At 34.4% G+C, this 19,134-nt stretch overlaps 1 protein-coding gene across 1 annotated transcript in view; it reads right to left on the reverse strand.

Annotated features, from left to right (window-relative positions):
* The window catches only part of LOC150101461 (hypoxia-inducible factor 1-alpha-like), a 388,828-nt gene that overhangs the window by 106,876 nt on the left and 262,818 nt on the right, over nucleotides 1–19,134 (reverse strand). Inside the window, exon 7 of the mRNA XM_090400802.1 lies at nucleotides 3,914–4,061. Coding sequence (XP_090256928.1) covers nucleotides 3,914–4,061 — 148 coding nt within the window. The remainder of the gene's footprint in view (nucleotides 1–3,913; nucleotides 4,062–19,134) is intronic.

The raw sequence follows: 19,134 nt of genomic DNA on the forward strand, positions 1-19,134 counted from the left end.
ATTATAGGAGATACCGAGACAGGAGTGTTGGTAGCTTTCTCCACCTTTGCAACGAGTTGCCCTGGTGCTGTATCACCTTACCCCAGTCCTGAAGATACTTCAGGCGCAAACTTTGTTTGCTCACACTTGGATAAAGGATTAAACTAAATTTATTATAGGCTGTTTAACTAAGTCCTGGCTATGGTGAAGTCCCAAGAAAATGGAAAGAGAGCATTTGTCTTGAAGCCTCTTTTAGGCAACAGAACTGAGGAAGCAAATTACAAACCTATCAGTACCTTGGGGTTGCTAGTAAAGGTATTGGAGAAGATAGTCAAAGACAAAATTCAGGAATGGGCAATAAGAATATGATATTATATAGGAGACAGCATGACTGTTCTGTGAAGGGTGGCTGCTGCTTTACTAATCTGCTCACTTTTCATAACAGAGTGACAGTGGAATTGGATAAAAGGAATGGCTGCATGATGATATCACTGAATTTTTCAAAGGTATTCAACAAAATACCACAAGGAAATCAGTTACATGAAGTTGAGCAAATGGGCATCTATATGAATCTGGTGATATGAATAAGAGAGTAGCTAATGAATGATACCAAAATGTAGCCTATAAGGAGCAGAATGCAGAGGACACATGACTAGTGTTGTGCTGCAGGGCACTGTGCTTGAACTACTGCTATTAATTTCTACATCAATGTTATAGGAAATGATTTGAATGGAAATATATAGTGTTGTTTGATGATGATGATTTAAAACTGGATAGTGTAACAGTTAAGGCAATGCATAGTCTGCAAAATAATTTAAATAGGCTGACACTATGGACTAAAGATAACAGGTAGCTGTTTAATGCGAAAAATTAAGGTTATGCATTTTGGAATGAAAAAATTACTACATTGACAGAACTGTACTCCAGAAAATTGATGAATCTAAGATGTGGAAATGTTGATGAATAGAGAATTGAAGTTCAGAAGGCATACTGCAAAAAGCAGTCCAAGGCAGTTCATTAGATTACACTGTTATGGAAGAACACCTTAACATACAGAGATGAGAAAGTTATCATCACCCTTTTAAAACTTTGATATGGCCATATCTGGAATTCTGTGCCCAAGTCTCTGGTTATCTGGTTTCTTGGGGAACAGAGGAAGTGGCAGAGAAGATCCAGAGGCAAGTAGTTAACCTGCCAGACTGATTGACAGAGTGATTAGCATATCCACTCTTCAACCAACAGGTAGTGGAAGATGTTGAAAATATATATATATTTTTTATTACAACAGGTAAGGGGTTTGAATACAGTCATGGGCATGGATGTTTGTGATTATAGTAGACAAATTTCATCATTCTAATGTGAGGCCACAATCTGCTTACTGAAGCCTGAAATGGCTTGAAAAAGTTTCATGTTTGGTCTCTAGGTCAGGGTTTTCATATTATGCAAAAAATAACAATACAAAATATATACAAAATGATTTAAAAAAACAAAGAACATCCCTAGCACACCTACGTTACTGATGTACTATAGTTTTACAACCTTTCATGGGCAGGAGTGGTTTGCAGAATATTTTGTCCATCCTGATAGGACAGACAGAATATGTGGGTTGCAGAGATTGGGTGATAGACAGAAATGAGAGGAGAGAAATGTTTAAGTTACTAAAAAGGGTTTATGTGGATTGATACAGAGGAAATTTTTTAGCATTTGCCTGGGGGATGGGGAGAACAAAAGGTCCTTCCTTGAAATTGAATAGGAGTGTGGTTAGTAAAGGCCTAGATTTGTGGTAAGTAGCCAGATTTTTCACCTAGAGAATGGAATGGATTTCCAGAGAGTGCTATGAGCGCTTTGTCTATGCAGTTATGTATTTGAAAAAAAATCAAAAGGGGAAAAATGCTCATTTAATAGACAGATTCGATATTGCTAAATTACAAAATGTTGAAAGTCTGTAAGGAATTTAAAATAAAATTAAAAGAAAATATAGATAGTAGTAATTTTGATGGAGAAGATGATATTAGGAATGATACAAAGGCTAGGTGGGAAAAAAAAAAGTCCTGAATGATAAACAGCAGATATGTTTTTGGATATGTTGAAAGAAATCACAATGGTTATCAATAGAAACTTGGAGACTAACTGATGAAAAAAAAAAAAAGCTAAAATTATGTGCAGGAAATTCCCTCCAAGAAGAAAAATAAACTTAAAAATATATTTTAAATAAAAAAAGTTAAAAGTGCCAGGAAAGATAAATAGCAATGGTTTGAAAAACTGGCTTCAAGGGCATAACAAAAAAGAATATCCCAGTGAATAATATAAATGAAAAAATTCCGATGTCAACAGAAGAACAACTAGAAAGGTAAAGACAACACTTCAGTCAAATCTTCAATAAACACCAATGATAGAATTCAAAACAAAATTTTAAAAAATGAATTAAAAATTGATGCCAATTTGCTGACAAAATCAATGTGTTCAAGGAGAACATGATAAGCATTGTGGATATAGTGTGGAATTCTCACAATGAATCCATGAATTGCATGGAGGTTCCATAATAATAATAAAATCCTTTTCTCAATATCGTGAAATTCCATGTTTAATAAAAGTTGTATTTTCCATAGATGAACTCTTGATAAGTGCATAGCACATAAATTGTACAAGAAAAGATCCTAAAAAGGTTGTCTTTGGCATCAGTAAAACTATGGGGAAAAAAAAAAATACAAACATCCAAATATTGTTTTATAGTCAAGCAGCAAAACAACATCTGCCTTTGAAACTCTTTGAAGTTTTAGAGCAACAGAGCTTATGAAAATACAACCTCTGGACAGCCCTGGTACTGTTTCTCTCTTCTTCCTCTCATGACTAAGCCAGGTGACCTGTTTCAATCTTGGCGCAGCATTTCATCAGTCTGCCGGTCGATCATATGTCATTCATTCTAAATGCTCTTTCCACTTGGTTCTGAATTTTTCTATTGTTTCCATTACTGTGTTTGGTTACGTTATTTCAGTATGTCTTCATCTTCTTTTTATCTTGTGTAACTTGCTGTTTTTCTTGTTATTTTATTTCTATTTCAGTGATTTTTTTTCTTATCTCTTCCCTCATTGTCCATGCTTCACCACCATATAATAATGCTGGGTTTGATAAAATATTATACATTCATGGTCTGCTTTTTTTGTGACTACTACTACTATTCTATTTATTATTCCATGTACTTTTGGAGAATTTGTTAATTTTGTTAGAAATGTCTAAATTTTGATAACTTAATAAACCCAAATAATTAAAATTGCTGTGCTGACTTAATTATTTTATTGTTTATTATTATTTTAGTTTGGTAGGCATTTTCCTGTCGAATGCCATAGTTTCATTTTTTTTTCCTTGAGAGATTGACATACTATATTTTTTTTATTATTAACCTGGTATTGCACAACTTGAAAAATGACAAACCTGAGAGCCCATTAAATATAAACATTATTTTACTACATGGTTATAACACAATATGGGATATTTATTATTCTTTAATAATTCTGTGAGTCCCAATCAGATTCCAGGCCATTAAAATTTTAATAAAAAGACTAATAAAAAGTAAACATACATGGTAAGCACATAGGTTATCTTTTAAAATAGTGTAATACCAAAGCAAATCAAATTGCACACCAAAACGTGTCTTTTTATAGGTTCTTGATAACTTTCAAAACCAAGAAGCAAAACAATAATGGATATTTATTATTCCTTCTTTTAACAGTTTTGTGATGCCAAAGAAGCTAAGTCCGGTTTTTTCTATTCTTACGTATAATACCTACTTTTTTGGCAACATTATACTTGCCACAATTTACTTTAATGTTATATGGCTGATTGCATTTGTTCTGGCCTACTTCTTATATGATCAACTAATACTGAAGATAATAAAATGAAAAAAGTTAGCCATTCCAAATAAAAGGTAACTCACCTTAATACATAATTGACACAAACCACATGTTGTGGCTTTGATGAATTATTATCAAATATTAAAGTGGCCTGAGTTAGTACCCACACATATCCTCCATGTTTGGCTAAGAAGCGATAATATCCTGTTTCACACTGACCTTTTGAAAACACTAGAAAAATAAAATATATTAAAAGAAAAATTTAATACTTTTTAAAAAAATTCATGTATCAAAATTCATATACAGGTAACATTCCAGTGGGATATTAAAACTATATAAAAACTAAAACTATATAGTTCAGCAACGATCCAACAATAGTTCTGAAAGCTTGCCCCCCACACACACCAGGTGTATGATCAGTGTTTTTTTTTTTTTTAAATATTTCATTTCAACTGTATTTTCCAATGACTTATCTTTCACACATTTTTACTTGGCTTGTAGTGGTGTTATTATAAGACAAGCAAATTACTAAGCCCAGTAAGAGATAAATTTGCAGTTTATAAATAAGAGCGTTTTTGTGAAATGATACTTTTTCCATCTCAAATTATGCAACTGCCTAAGTGATCTCAAAAATAATTTTAGTTCTGGCAACATGCATTCTAATAGTATGCACACATGCATACTATTAGAATGCATGTGTGCTTAACATATGCACACATGCATTCTAATAGTAGAACTTCATGTGCTGATCTAAAGTAACAACTAAACACAACTTGGAGGATTTTTATTAGTTAATGTCTAAACTATATTTCTGAAAAATCTGTCAAATTTAAATCCAGTAGCTGACTACATCACTGGATGTCAAAAAATCACAAAATTTGTCTCTCATCATGAGTCATTACTACAGTATACTAAATTACCTTTCAGAGTGGGAAGGGGGGGTTAGATACTTGCAGATTACTGTGTGAATATTAGATACTTACAGATATATTAGATGATCTAATATATCTGTCCTTTTTTCCAGAGATATATCCAAGTGTACTTTTTTCCAGAAGGTTCCCTGGCTGTTCATGAACAATATAGTTCAAAAAGTATATTAACATTACAGTTATTTTCATATCTGGTGGCTATGGGAATCAAGCAAGGACTTTTGTTAATAGACCTTAACTGTTTAAACATGCCTAATGGATCGTGATAAACTTGGATATTGTACTATTGTAGAAAGTTTATTGCTATATAGCAATAGAAAGTTTATTTCTTGCTATATAGCAATAGAAAGTTTATTGCTATATAGCAAGTAAAAAGAAGTTTAATTAGATGTGGAAGAATAAGTTTAATGAATGTAGATGTTAAGATAGAGCAACCAAAGAAAGAGTTGAACTATTATTATTATTATTATGTGACACCTCCAGGGAGTCCAAAGACTCATTGAGGGAGAGTTGCCAACAGCATCGAACGACTGATCCCTTCCAACTACTAACCATGCTCAAACTTGCTTAACTTTTTGCTAAGCCATTAGTAGTAGAGGCTCTACAAATCGACCAACTATTGAGTGATCATTATGAGCAAATCTGACACTGAAAGTAATAATGCCAGAAGCACATGTGAGCAAGAGGTAATATTTCCAAATTTTGAGGCTAACACAACAGTAGGATTTGATGAGATTTCAGTGCATGTGTCAAGATAATGTTAGAGAAAATTTGGCAGCTAATTTGACTTGGTTGTTTAACAAATCTGCACAGGGTCCCAAATAAGTAGAAAGTATTGTGCCAAGACAGATGCAATATTATAGTCCAATAATATAGCTATGGTAGATTAAGGGCTTTGAAAAATGATAAGGATCTGAATGCACAAATGGATAGATAGGAAACATACTTCACACACAGACCGGAAGGCTTTAAGTGATTTTAACAATCTTTACAAGTAAGCAATCACAATCTAAAGCATCTTGACAGAATAACACATGAAGGACTATTGTATGAACTGAAGCAGTTCAGCTGGAAATGGAAAATAAGCTAAAAGACAGAGAAACAACAGCTATCAGAAATGTATAAAGGGATAGAATCTAAAAGATTGATTGACCAGTGGGATGCCAATCTTCCTATAATCAAGTGAGAAGTGACATTCTGAAGATAGCAGATCCAAGAGTGCACATTTATACAAAAGAATACCCTGTTATCTTACTTTATAGCAAAGTGTTGTTTAAAAAATGGTGGGGATAAAAAATGGAGCATATTTTCCTGCATCACAATAAGCTACCCCCCCCCTCCCCAAATCAACTTTTCTTTTACATATGACTTCTCAACATGTATGAAGCAGTTCTTTTATGGGATAGGAAATCACTTTTTCCGCTTCCTGTTTCTGGGAAACCTTTGTATTTAATATCTCATTTTTATCTTCATACTTTACCATGTTATTTATTTACTTATTGACTATCAGCTGTCTAAGTTAATATATACATGTTTATTTAACATTATCTGTGAGTTGAAGTCTGAGAGCTATGCACTGGGAAATGGCACTAATTCCCATATAAATTAAGATTTGATAGAATTAGCTAATCAGTGATGAAATTTTGATTTCTTAAAGTCAAACAAGAAGTGAGGGGAAAAAAAGATTGCATAATTCACAAACTTATTTTTAAAGCTTTTCAACTAACTTCTGAATTTCAGTACAATAATTTATTATATATTAGTATCAAATGACAAAATGATAGGTTTAAACTAGAATTAATCGATGACCAGCTATCAGTTATGATCTTAAAATATTTTTACTCTGGCATTTCATATTATTATACTATGCTTAGGGTTACCATATTCTAAAATGCCAAAATGCTGACACCCCATCGCCTGACCAACTCGTTCTGGACACAAACATCTAACACAAAAATAAATACACATGTTTGAAATCTTTACCTTTGTAAGAATTTCATTAATTAGATGTGATGAGTATGTTTATTAGAACACACAAAAATATGAGATTTTAAGTGTCATCATAAGTCTTATGAAACAAGAGGAAGCTTACATGAAAAAGAATTAGACTTATCACACTACATACATTACTTTGAAGTCCATGCATATTTTTCACTAGACCTAATTTTCTTTAGCAGTTCTTTGTTTCAACACAAATAGTCGAACATATTTTTACATGTAAAATGTCTGTAATTAAATTTAACTATAGCAAGTCCTTTCACAGATTCTATGGTAAGTCTATTTCTTTCCTTGGTACACTGAGCTTGTATTAATGAAAAGAGCCTTTCAACACTGGCATTGTGACCTGGAATTGCAAACAGAAACTGAGTCATCTTTACAATTTCATTGTACTGTTCTTCACTCTTGCAGAATTCAATGTAGTCACACCATTTTTTTCTGACTTGACACTTGTTTTCCATCATATGAAGCAACAAATCTCTTCAAGTTGGAAAACTGGTCAAAACATTTGCCATCATCAACTTGCACACCTCGCTCCATCAAGAAGTGTATACATTCTTCTACACTTTCCCAGCAGAGTTCTTTAAGACCTAGCCACTTAAAACAGGAAAATTCATTAAACTGATGCATCCACATGTTCAAAATAGTCTAAACACCCTACATAGTGTTTCCACATTACACCAAAACTTTTTTACCCCAGATTTGATATTTTCAGACAGATATTTTCACTATCAAAATGCAGACATGTCCGCATAAATGCTAGAAATGTCCACACATATGCTAGAAATTCAAATCAAAGTAAATATAGGAAGACTTGATCATAATTTCCTACTTTTATATTTCTACGTTCGCAAGCATGGTAATTAAGAGGATGAGATAAACATCAGCCTTATTTCGCTACAGAGCAGTCAGCAATTATTAATCTCTTTAAGGAAAGGATTCAAGTGGGATAGCAGCAACTAGTAAAATAAAACTTTAAAACAGCATCTGCTGCTAACAAACTTTGTAGACAGTATTTTATGGATACCTTATTATTTATACAAAATGAATATTTAAAAAATTTATCACAAATTTCAGTACTCTCCTCAATGGTATCTCCACCTTGTTTTGGTAAGGAGTCTGCATGTAATTATCAGTAGTCACTCTAACCAAACAGATAAAAAGTTGAGTAAGAGGTGACCCTCTTCTTGTAAAAATAAAGTATCAGAAGCATCCGAAGGAAAATACAGGAAAGACCAGAAATAACATTAAGGTTTAATAACTTGAAATTGCAGATATACTAAATGTTGCTGCTCAAAACATTAGGGATGACAAAAACATAATACCACACAAAAACACAGATTTGCAACGAGGAGATCTTGCCTTAATAATTTTGATATTCTCAGATTCTAAAATGGATGGACAGGAATATGATAGTCTGGTGGTGGTGGTGTGTGTGTGTGGGGGGGGGGGGGTTACCAACTTTATAAAGGGTAAGATTTTTTTCTTAAGTAATTTGATCAAAACTGACTTCCATGGAGTCACAACACTCATCATGAGAGGTCAACACTAGCCTATCATACCACCTCCTTAAAATCATCCACAGTTTGCATGTTCGCCAGCATCTCGGGTAAAGAATTCCATGCTCCTACCACTCTCCATGCAAAAAACTTTCTTACCCTTTTAGTCAAAATCTCTTTTTGCAACTTCCATGAATAGCCCCTTGTCCTTGATCCTTTCCCTCATTCTGCCATATGAAAAATCTCCTCAGTGTTAATACAATAATAATCCTTCAACAGATTAAATGCCCAGATCTTTCCCTCCCTTTGCCTTCTATTCACCAAACTCTGCAGCACACTTTTATCTCTTGTGGTCAATGTCATGCTCAACATTGACCCAATTCTCTGAAATGTCTTCACCACCTTTGCAACATGCCTCGGAACTTCAAATCTCTATCCACAATCATCCCAAGATCCCTTGCTTCCTCCACTTCTTCCAGCATAACTACACCAAGTGAGTATGAAGCATCCCATCTGTGGATCCCAAATTTTAAAACCTTACATTTAGTTGCATTAAACTGATATCCCTTTCATTTTCCCACCCTTTCAGCTTATTCAAATCCTCTTGAAGAGCCAAAACATTATAGAGCAAAGTTTCCAAATTAACTTTTACCCCTTCCACAATACCAATAATAATGTAGCACAGGTTTGCAAACCTTTTGTGGGTAGGATTCATATAAAAAATAAAAAAAATATGTTACTAAGAGATTTATTTTTATGGAATAGATCATCATCATCATCAAATTCCTGGCATATGCCCTCAGGGGGTATTATTATTATTATTATTATTATTCCTGATACCTCCAAGGAGTCCGAAGACTCATCGTGGGAGGACATCTACAACTGTCTCTGCACCTAACCTCTACTACGAATCATCTCTATCAACGCCATCTGCCGCCCACCTCCAACACCACCACAACTAGTAATTTTTTTTGTCTGTAAATTGCGATTGTCTGTATATAGGATATTATGATAGTACTACATGAAAAGTTACATTGTTACAAACTTTCTATCAACAATTTTCCTCCAAATAAGCCTGTTATCTAACAACATTACAATATTATAAGATCTTATATTTCTGTCTCCTAAGGCACTTTTTTACTGTATCAATCCACCTACATCTTGGTCTTCCTCTGGATCTTTTTCCTGCCATCTTGACAAAGAATACTTGTTTAGATAATCTTTCCTCTCCTTTCTGTTAATTGGCCATATAACATGTGAGATTAGCTCTACTAACACATTCCTGAATGCTGACATTATCAAGATCTTTCCTAATAGCCTCATTTTTTAATATGATACTGCCACTGATGCCATCTGTTCAGTCAGCTAATCTTTCTCAGGAATCTCATATCTGTCGTCTCCAGTCTTTGATTAAGAGTTTCATTTCTAATCCAGTTTTCAGATCCATAAGTTAAAATTTGAACACTGTCTTGTATACAGTTAGTTTAGTGTTTAGATTAATCTCTCTCTTATTCCATATAAATTTATTCAGTTGACTTCCTACCATACCAGCTTTGCTAATTCTGTTGTCTATTTCCAAATTTAATTTGCCATCTTTACTAAAAATTGTGCCTAAATAGCTGAAATGTTTCATTTTTTCTATAGGTTTTCCATTCAGGATGCAGTTGATGTTTTCAATGTTTCTGCCTCTTTTCAGTCTTTATCAGTTTAATGCATAATGTGATGGATATATGGATCACATGATGAAGATGATAAATAACAGTGGAGATCATGTACACTCTTGTTGCACACTTGACTTAACATCAAACCATCTTCCTGACCTCCTTCAATTATAACTGCTTATTACAACTCAAATGGAGACTCCATATTGCTTGATATAATGTCCCATTTATATCAATATATATATATATATATATATAAAACTGGAGTGTTTTGACAGCTTTCCTCTTGGCACCTTATATGCCTTTTCCAGATCTGCAGAACTTAAAAAATAGATCCTTGTTATATTCCCATGATTTCTCAACTATTTGTCTTAAAGTGAAAATCTGATCCTGACAACTTCTGTATGGCCTGAACCCACTTTGTTCTTCTCCAAGCCTCTCGCCTCTCTTCCACAATTTTTCTTAGTTGTTTCTCAAGAATACTTGCATAAATCTTACCAGGAACATTCAGTAGGAAAACTCCCCTGTAATTCTCACATTCAGCTTTATTCGCTTTTTTATAGATGCTATGAGCACTCTACTCCAGTCATCTGGAATTTGACCCTCTGATCTCTGGCCTTCAGAATTATGCAGTGTAGCCACTGTAAAACTTTTATACCTCCATATTTTAGCATTTCTGCTCAAATATCATCTACTCCAGCTGCCTTTCCACATTTTTGGTTTGTGATAGTTTTTTTTCTACTTCAAGTGCAGATATACATTCCAGATGGTATTCCTATTGAATGTCTTCTACTACCATGCTGTCACTGCTGGTTTCATTTAGCAATCTTTCAAAGTAATTACTCCATACAACAAGAATATCTTTATCTTCAATTTTCATGTCCTCTTTATCATCTCTAATTCATTTTACAAGCACTCATTCCTTCATTTCTGAGCTTTTTTGAATAGCTCAGAAATATTTTACCACCTTTCTGATATTTATTTTCTGTGTTCTTACCAAAGTCTGCCCATGACTTTTGTTTACCTAATTTTACATAATGCTTTACTCATGAGTCAACACTGTATTATTAAACTACATGAATGTGTTTCTTTTGTGAATCAATACTGTTTAATTATATTATTGTACATATACAATATACAATTATTGTATAATTTAATTAATATAAATGGTAATATGAAAGTGTTCATTTTGACATATTCTCCAACCTGTTGTAAATTTCATTATAATAGGCTTCACTGTATTATGTCGGTTTCATCAAATTGCTGCCTCGGCCTGTTTGGCCAAATGATACCAACTTGCAGATGAAAGAAATTAGATACCCCAAGTACTCAAGTGGTGGAATCACATCCTTAGTTGCAGTAAAAATACTGGCTATTTTGTGTGAATGGATGGGTCATTTGAATTTTTTAAGCCCTTTGTTAGTTTTCCTGATGCAACTTTGGTAAATGGTATTTTAGTTTCTTTTCAATGGTCATTAGGAAGAATGGTATTAGGACATCTGAGACACAATGGAAGCTTTTTGTCCCCTTTCTTACTTCTATAGTGAAATAGATACAGAAAACTTTTATAGTGAATGGCATTAATCACCATATCCAAAGAGATGGATTTTTGATTTTAAAGGGAAGGATTTAGGGAACGAATGGTTAAAACATTCCAGTGCACTCACTGAACTCTTGTACTGCAGAATAGCATTATCAACACGTAATACGATAAATAAAAATTTTGTTCTGATGATGGAATTTCTTTGGAAGGGAGATTAGTAAACTGGCGATGGACTTAACATGAAATATGTGCTATGCATGATGTTTCAAATCTGATTCATGAAGTCCAACATACCTTTAATATACACTGCTTGGAAAGAAGTCAACCAACACCATAGTGTGAGGAACAAAAAGCCATGCCACCCACCTTAATAAGATGTAGGACCTCCTTCTGTCACAATGACTGCAGCAATCCTACAGGGAATACTTTCAACAAGCATATATGATAGTGATCAATGGGAATTTTGGACTATTCTTTCTTCCTGTAGGCATATAATGAAGTCCTGGACTGTTGTGGGGGGTGGACATCTCTTGACCTCACCTGATGCTCCAGCTCATCCCACAGATGTTCCACAGGGTTGAAATCAGGGCTCTGTAGAGGCCAGTCAAGTGTGGTGAACACGTAGTTACAGCAGCAGTCTTATGACACAATGTATTGTCTTGCTGAAAGAGACAATGGTAAGTTCCATAGAAACACAGCAAAATAAGAAGCATTGCATTGCATGCATTTTCTAGAATGTTCAGATACCTCTCAGAGTTCAATGTTCATGGCACCACAGAGGTCTGAGGCCAAACCAATAAAAACAGAGCCATACCATCACAATGCCGCCTCCGAATTTCATAGTTGGGGTTACACATTCAGGTAAGATATGTTCACCAGACATCCACCACCCACACCCATCCATCTGCTCAGTAGAGGGTGTAGTGTGATTCATCACTCCATAACACAGATTTCCAAGCTTTCACTGCACACACACTCTTTGCACCATTGAAGACACACTGCATGTTGGTTTGGGTGATTTTCAGCTTGCATATTGCAGCCCTACCATGGGTTTCCATGAATGAATGTTGTGAGCCTTGGTTCTGAATCTTTTTGCATGGATTCGTGTTCCAGTCAATGCCAGGAACTCCAGATTCAATGTGTCGGCTGACAAATGGTGGGTTTTACATATTATCCTTCATAGCATCCTATGGTGACATTCGGTGTGTGTGTGCGTGCGGTTCACCACCCACATGTATATTCATGGAAATTTCTGCTGATACTCCAGCCATGGGAATCAAACATTTGATATAAACCAAAAAGTTAGCACTATCCAATTGCTCTTCAGAAACAACTCTGAGAAGATGAAAGATGGATGAATCATCTGGTCTGGGAATAATACAAAACATGAAGCAGTGGTTGGATTTCTTCTCAGTAAAAGTGGAGAAGAAGCAATATTAGGATACAAACTAATAAATGAAAATTGATAATGACAACATTTGCAGTAAGACCATTTAACATTAGTGACCCAGGTCTATTCACATGTTCAGAATGCAATAATGAAGAAATAGTTATTATATAGCAACTTTGGTATTGATTCCAAACAATCTTGGAATTGCTTGGAATCAATACAACATGTATCTAATGTCTCTTGTGTCTCACAAGGGATATTCAAGATAATTCAAGAAAAAAGAGCATTCAGAGCATCTTCCAAAGGAGAGATTTCTATAAAAATGCAAAACAATATAGAGCAAAATGCAGCAAAGTGTAGAACACAGTTAAAAGAAGTTAGAGGAACAGCATGAGGATATCAATAAATAATGAGTATAGAAAAAGAGAAGCATACAAGAATAAGATGATCAGAAACATCAAGAAATGGAGCCAAAACAGAGAATCCAAAAGATAAAATAGTGAAAGCTTGATAAACATAGAAGAAATAAGAGAGCAATTGGACAAGATCTGAGCAGTATCTTGTCCAATTGTGACAAGATCTGAGCAGTACCGAGGTCCAAAAAGTGGTTAACTGATGAACTGAAAGAAATATCACCACAAAACACAAAGGGAGAGACGTGCATTGAGGGACACAGTTATAAGGAGTAAACCATCTGAAGAAAAATAAAAGCCCTGATATCACTGAAGAGATGCTAAACCATGATGTCAAAGTTGGTGATACACTAGTTATATAACATTGCTTGGGATGGAGGGAAAAGACGAAAGGAACAGACAAGAAAATTCTAATAGCCATTCACAAAACAAGAAACAGAAGGACTGCAAAAACTACAGAACAATCGCCCAATGAATCATGTGGGAAAGTACTTATGATGATATTAACAGAAAGAATGCAGAAACTAATGAAAGAAAATCTAGAAGAGATTAATGGGGAAAGCTCTAAATGAAAATATAAATATTCAGACTTTCAGAAGGCATACATACATCATAGATTAGAAAGTGGCAAGGGCTATTATTCAAATTTTATGGAGTGGAGAGGAAGTTGATATAACTATTGACCTTTAGGATAGGTAGTCCCCTAACGAGGGGGTTCACGATGAATTTTTTTAATGTAGCTGGTTCATCACTTCTTGCTGAATCCCCTAAGGGCAATATTCATGGCTGTAATCCATGTGCATTCTCTGGGTTGGTTTGCCTGTTCTGGGGGATGAAAAACTCGAGTTTCCAGGTAAAAAATCCCCTACCTCCGTATGAGACTGGCTAACTCATCTTTCATCGAAAGAGACCAGATAAAGGTTCCCCATGTCACTGACAGGAATTGAACCCAAGTCTTTCTGAACAAAGGGCTTCCATATCAACTGAGTTACGGAGGCTCAAGATATATCTGTTACAGAATATCAGTGATAATGCAAAAAATGTTGTGAAGAAATTGTGGAGAAACAGAAAGATGGTTCTGGACAAAGAGAAGCATGAAACAAGAATCTAGAGCATCTTTATCATGTTTTTGAAAAGAACAATGGAAGTCATAATGGAAAACATCAGGAAAATTTCAGTTCAAGGAACCAGAATTGATAATTTAAGATTTGCAGACCATTCCAAACCCATATTTTTCAGTTTATGCAACAGCCTTTCATGTGGTATCCTATCAAAATGCCTTATCAAAATACACTATATCATAGTGTATCCATTCCCTTCATCCAAATCAGTAACATTATTATAATATATCTGCTTCATTTTATAATTGTAACACTATAATTGCATATATATGAGTCCTTGGACTCCTCAGAGGTGTCACGTAATAATAATAATTGAATAATAGCCTGATAAATTTTAGCCGAGGTCTATATTCAGATGATGGAGTCCAGTATAATTTCTGTGGGTTCTAATATCTTTCTTTCAATCTCATAACAATGGTGAAAATCTCTAATATATCCCACTTCAGTGTTTTGTAGACTGGTTATCATTTGGATTCACAGAAAAAAAAAAAAAAAAAGACTAGATATTGGCTCTTCCAAATGCAATGTCTCTGGCATGTTGTATATGCTGTTTCATGAATTTTTCTATCTATCTGAAGTGTGGGACATTGCAATCATACCAAAAGCAGTAAACACTCAAGCACTTGAGGCTGCTGTGTTTTGTGGTTTCATTGGATGAATCAGAATTATACATTAAAAGTGTAAATGTAGTTCTTTAAAATCATGCAGCTGAGAACTTTAGCCAACTTAGTTATAATGGAGCCAATGTACAGGAGAGAGAGAGAGAGAGAGAGAGAGAGTACATCAAACCACAAAGCAGGTTTGAAGTATTTTTATGTCGCCAAAAATGCAGACATTATTTACTACTTAGTGACCATGGCGAAAGGAACTTCTATAAAACATTTAGAATTAGTTTAAGTTAGAAAGCATTTTTCTAACTTAAACTAATTTTTTTAGTTTAAGTTAGAAAAATTTTCTAACTTAAACTAAAAAAAGTTTTAGTTTAAATTAGAAAATTTCAGTCGTCTTTCATTCGCATTGACTATTGTCAGTTTCATACGTTGTTTGTGGATAGAATAAATCTGAAATGATTCTGTTATCATAGACTATCATTCTTCTGGAAAGTGGCAGCAAGAAAATTGAATACTTTGGTTAATTCTTCATCACTGAGATGATATAGCTCAGACTCCCAATGTTGATATGATTCCAAACTGTTGAGGTCTACAATGATGAGATTAGACAAATATTTGTTGGTGTAGGCTGTTACTTTTAACCTGTCTGAAGACTGAGAGTATCTGACATCAAGAAAGGAGTGCAAACCATTCATCTCTGATCTGCTGTAAACGTGATACACACCAATCCACTATAAATCTCATGTTTCACTTAACATGTTATATGCTGAGATTACCTACATTTTTATGTGAATCATTCATGAAAAGTTATAAACCTATCTTATGTTAGTACCATGGGCAAGGTAAGGGATAGATAAACCGGTAGATCTGTTGTAGAGATCAAATATGGAAGCTGTTTTTTTTCAAGCCAATAAGCAGGTTAATGGTTTCACATGGGGAGGGGGGGGATGAAATTCATCTTAAACCTAAACATATTCACTAATGTCTATGGCTGAAGTGGGAAAAAAATCAATGGTCTAGTGATTGGGAAGTTTAAGTACTATCCAAGCCAGCAAGACCAGATACTGCACTTTTCAGCCAAAAAGCTCTTATAAGAGCTTTTCAGCTGAAAAATAAGTTGTTCACATCGTGGATAGGATTCACTCCTAGTTTTTCAAACCAAAGAGCATTTTCAACACAGAGTGAGCTATATATATACAGGGTGTTCGGGATAAATTTGACAGTTTCGTAAGGAAAAAGAAAATCTTCTTTGTATCTATTAAATTTAATGAATTGACAAAAAACATTACAGGCAGAGTTAATTACAATACTATCAACAAGATTTACTCAAAATAACCACCATTAGCATCGATCACAGCTTCAATTCTGCTTCGGAACCTCGAACAAGCTGATGCTACAGTCTCCCTGGGAAGGGCCGCAAAAACTGTTTTAATTTTATCCATTAACTGGGCTTTTGTATTACTGGAAGTGCGATTAGTGTCTTTTTCAACTGCGCCCCTTACAAAATAATCCATGGGGTTAAGGTCTGGGGAGTTTGGAGGCCAAACATTTGGACTGGTGAAGTCGTAGAAATTTTCAGACAACCATTTTTGACTTTTCCCAGAGGTGTGGCAAGGGGCCGAATCCTGCTGCCATACATACGGCCTACCATTGGCTACCCTTGTTATCCAGGGCTTGACTACAGTTAGCAACTCCACGAACAAAGCCCGAATTCCAATGCCAGGGTTCTTCAACACCTGTTCCTGCAGATTTGCGAGGAATTCTGCTGTACGAACGCAATCAGATCGTCTGCTAGGGATCTTTCTTCTTGCTACATCCTCGTAGTCACCATTGCAAGTCTCTAGTTCATGCCTGATTGTTTTTACTGTATTCAGGGAGCATTGGGCAGCAGTCGTAATATCCTTATTTTGATGGCGGGCACGAATCATCATGATACAAGTTATTCTCTTCCATGATTCAGGTGGGTTCCAGCTATCCATCCTTTCTGACATCTTGTATATGAATGAAGAAGGGTCCAAACTTTTAAATGAAGAGAAGTGTGTGTTAATACATGTAACTTACGGAAAAATATAATTAATTATAAATATGTCAAATTTATCCCGAACACCCTGTATATATATATATATATATATATATATGCATATTTTAACTATAACACTTATTATAACGGTATTCTTTTTGAATATAGAATAAGATGGGCAGCTATTTGATTATACTGCATTTTATTGCAGTCCAAAATAGTCATTTTGGGCTGCAATAAAATGGCAGGAGACAACAAGGAAGGTAGAATTGCTAAGGTACTGCAGTACTTTTGGGCTTTCCCTCACTTTTCCTTCATTTAGAATTATATTACTATATTCAAAAACAAAAACAAAAAAAATCAGTTGATATTTACCTCTGAAAAAATTATTAAGTGACTGTCTAGTGAGTGTAATGAACTGTAGAATCAAAAAATTCATTTGTAGATCAGACACTTTCAGCAATGAACTGTTTCATGCATTCAACAGTTCATATAGTTTACTTTATACAGAAGATTGTTTCTATAAAGTTCCAAACAAAAATTCTTTCCCAACACTAATTGCTGATTACAGTTTAAAAATGACCAGTCATACTTTCAGATTTTTATTACTAAAATACATAATTAGTACAAATATTTTATTAATAAAAATATGAAAGTGTGGTTGACATCTTTAAACTATAGTCAGCAATAAATGTTGGAAAAGAATTACGTACAGTTTATTGTTAAGATTTTGTCTTTTAATCTGCTTTTCTTATAAAAAGCATACAATTGTACTGATCTATGTTTATGACAAATAAAACATGGTACCAGCATTGAAGCCTTTGGTAAAACTCAGGAACTGCGGCATTAACCTCTTGATGCCCTGCACTCAAGACCAATTACAAAAAACATCAAACCACAAAGCAGGTTTGAAGTATTTTTATGTCGCCCAAAAAACGGACATTATTTACTACTCAGTGACCTTGGGGAAAGGAGCATCTATAAAACATTTAGAATTAGTTTAAGTTAGAAAGCATGAAATTAGCTTCCGTACTATTTTCCAGTCCCATTTTTCTCCTAAATACCTCTCCATAATTCATGTCTTATTTTTAACGGCATTAACAACACCAAACAAACTATTTTATAAAAAGATCATAAAAACATCTTGGTGTTGTTAATACCGTTAAAAATAAGTTATGAATAAACGTCGACACCTAAGCTTATCTGTTAGATTGGTGCCTCTCCGTATTCCACTAAAAAATACGGAAACTAATTTCATGCTTTCTAATTGTATTTTTTTTTTTTTTAAAATATTCCCACGTTAGATAAAATCTTGCAGAGGCTCATTTCCCGGGATTAGCGTGTAGTTCTCAAAGGACTGTTTACCTGCTCACAGAATTTGATTCTTCAATGATTATTACTTATATGAATCACAGCTGCATAGGTACAATTTTATCTGATTTTTATTTTGTATTAAAGTTTATTTAAGAGGCATTAATGCCTTTTATAAAGCTGTTAATGTGAAACTATAAACGTTTAATTGGACTTTAATACAGATTACACTATTATGACATAAGGGAACTATTTGATACAATGTGATTATATATATATAAAATCACACACATACAAGGAATTATTTTAATAGCATGCACCCGGTCATTTAATTTTTATTTTATTTATTTACTTTTTTTTTTTTTTTTTGAATGACGATCTTACCGGAAATTCCAGATGGTGAAAAACAATCCGTGTAGGTCACTTCCGTTTATTCCATTGATCTAGTTACGCGAAAACACTGCACATGTCTTCCACAACGAAGTCACTGACTTGATCAACTTTACACGACTGTTTGAATACGGAAACAGAAATTTAAAAAAATAAAAAAATGAAAAAAACGGTTAGCCGGGAATTCCTTCCCCCTTTGGTTGCGGTGGAGGAAAGGCAAAGTGCGAACGGAATGGTCTTTTCGACTGTCGTTATCCGAGATAGGTCAAGGATAGCAAGGGAGCCTGAGATAAGGAAGAAGTTAAAGGTCTAAGGCAAAACGCCAAGCGCATCGCGACAGCAGCGCGACTGTTATTACATCATTCGAGAGAGCTCCAATAAGACCATGGTTTCTTATTCTTGCAGTGCCACACAACCA

This window comes from Typopeltis vanoorti, chromosome 11, assembly GCF_054136105.1.
Source record: "Typopeltis vanoorti isolate ZY-2024b chromosome 11, IOZ_Tvanoo_1.0, whole genome shotgun sequence".
Taxonomy (NCBI): Eukaryota; Metazoa; Arthropoda; class Arachnida; order Uropygi; family Thelyphonidae; genus Typopeltis; species Typopeltis vanoorti.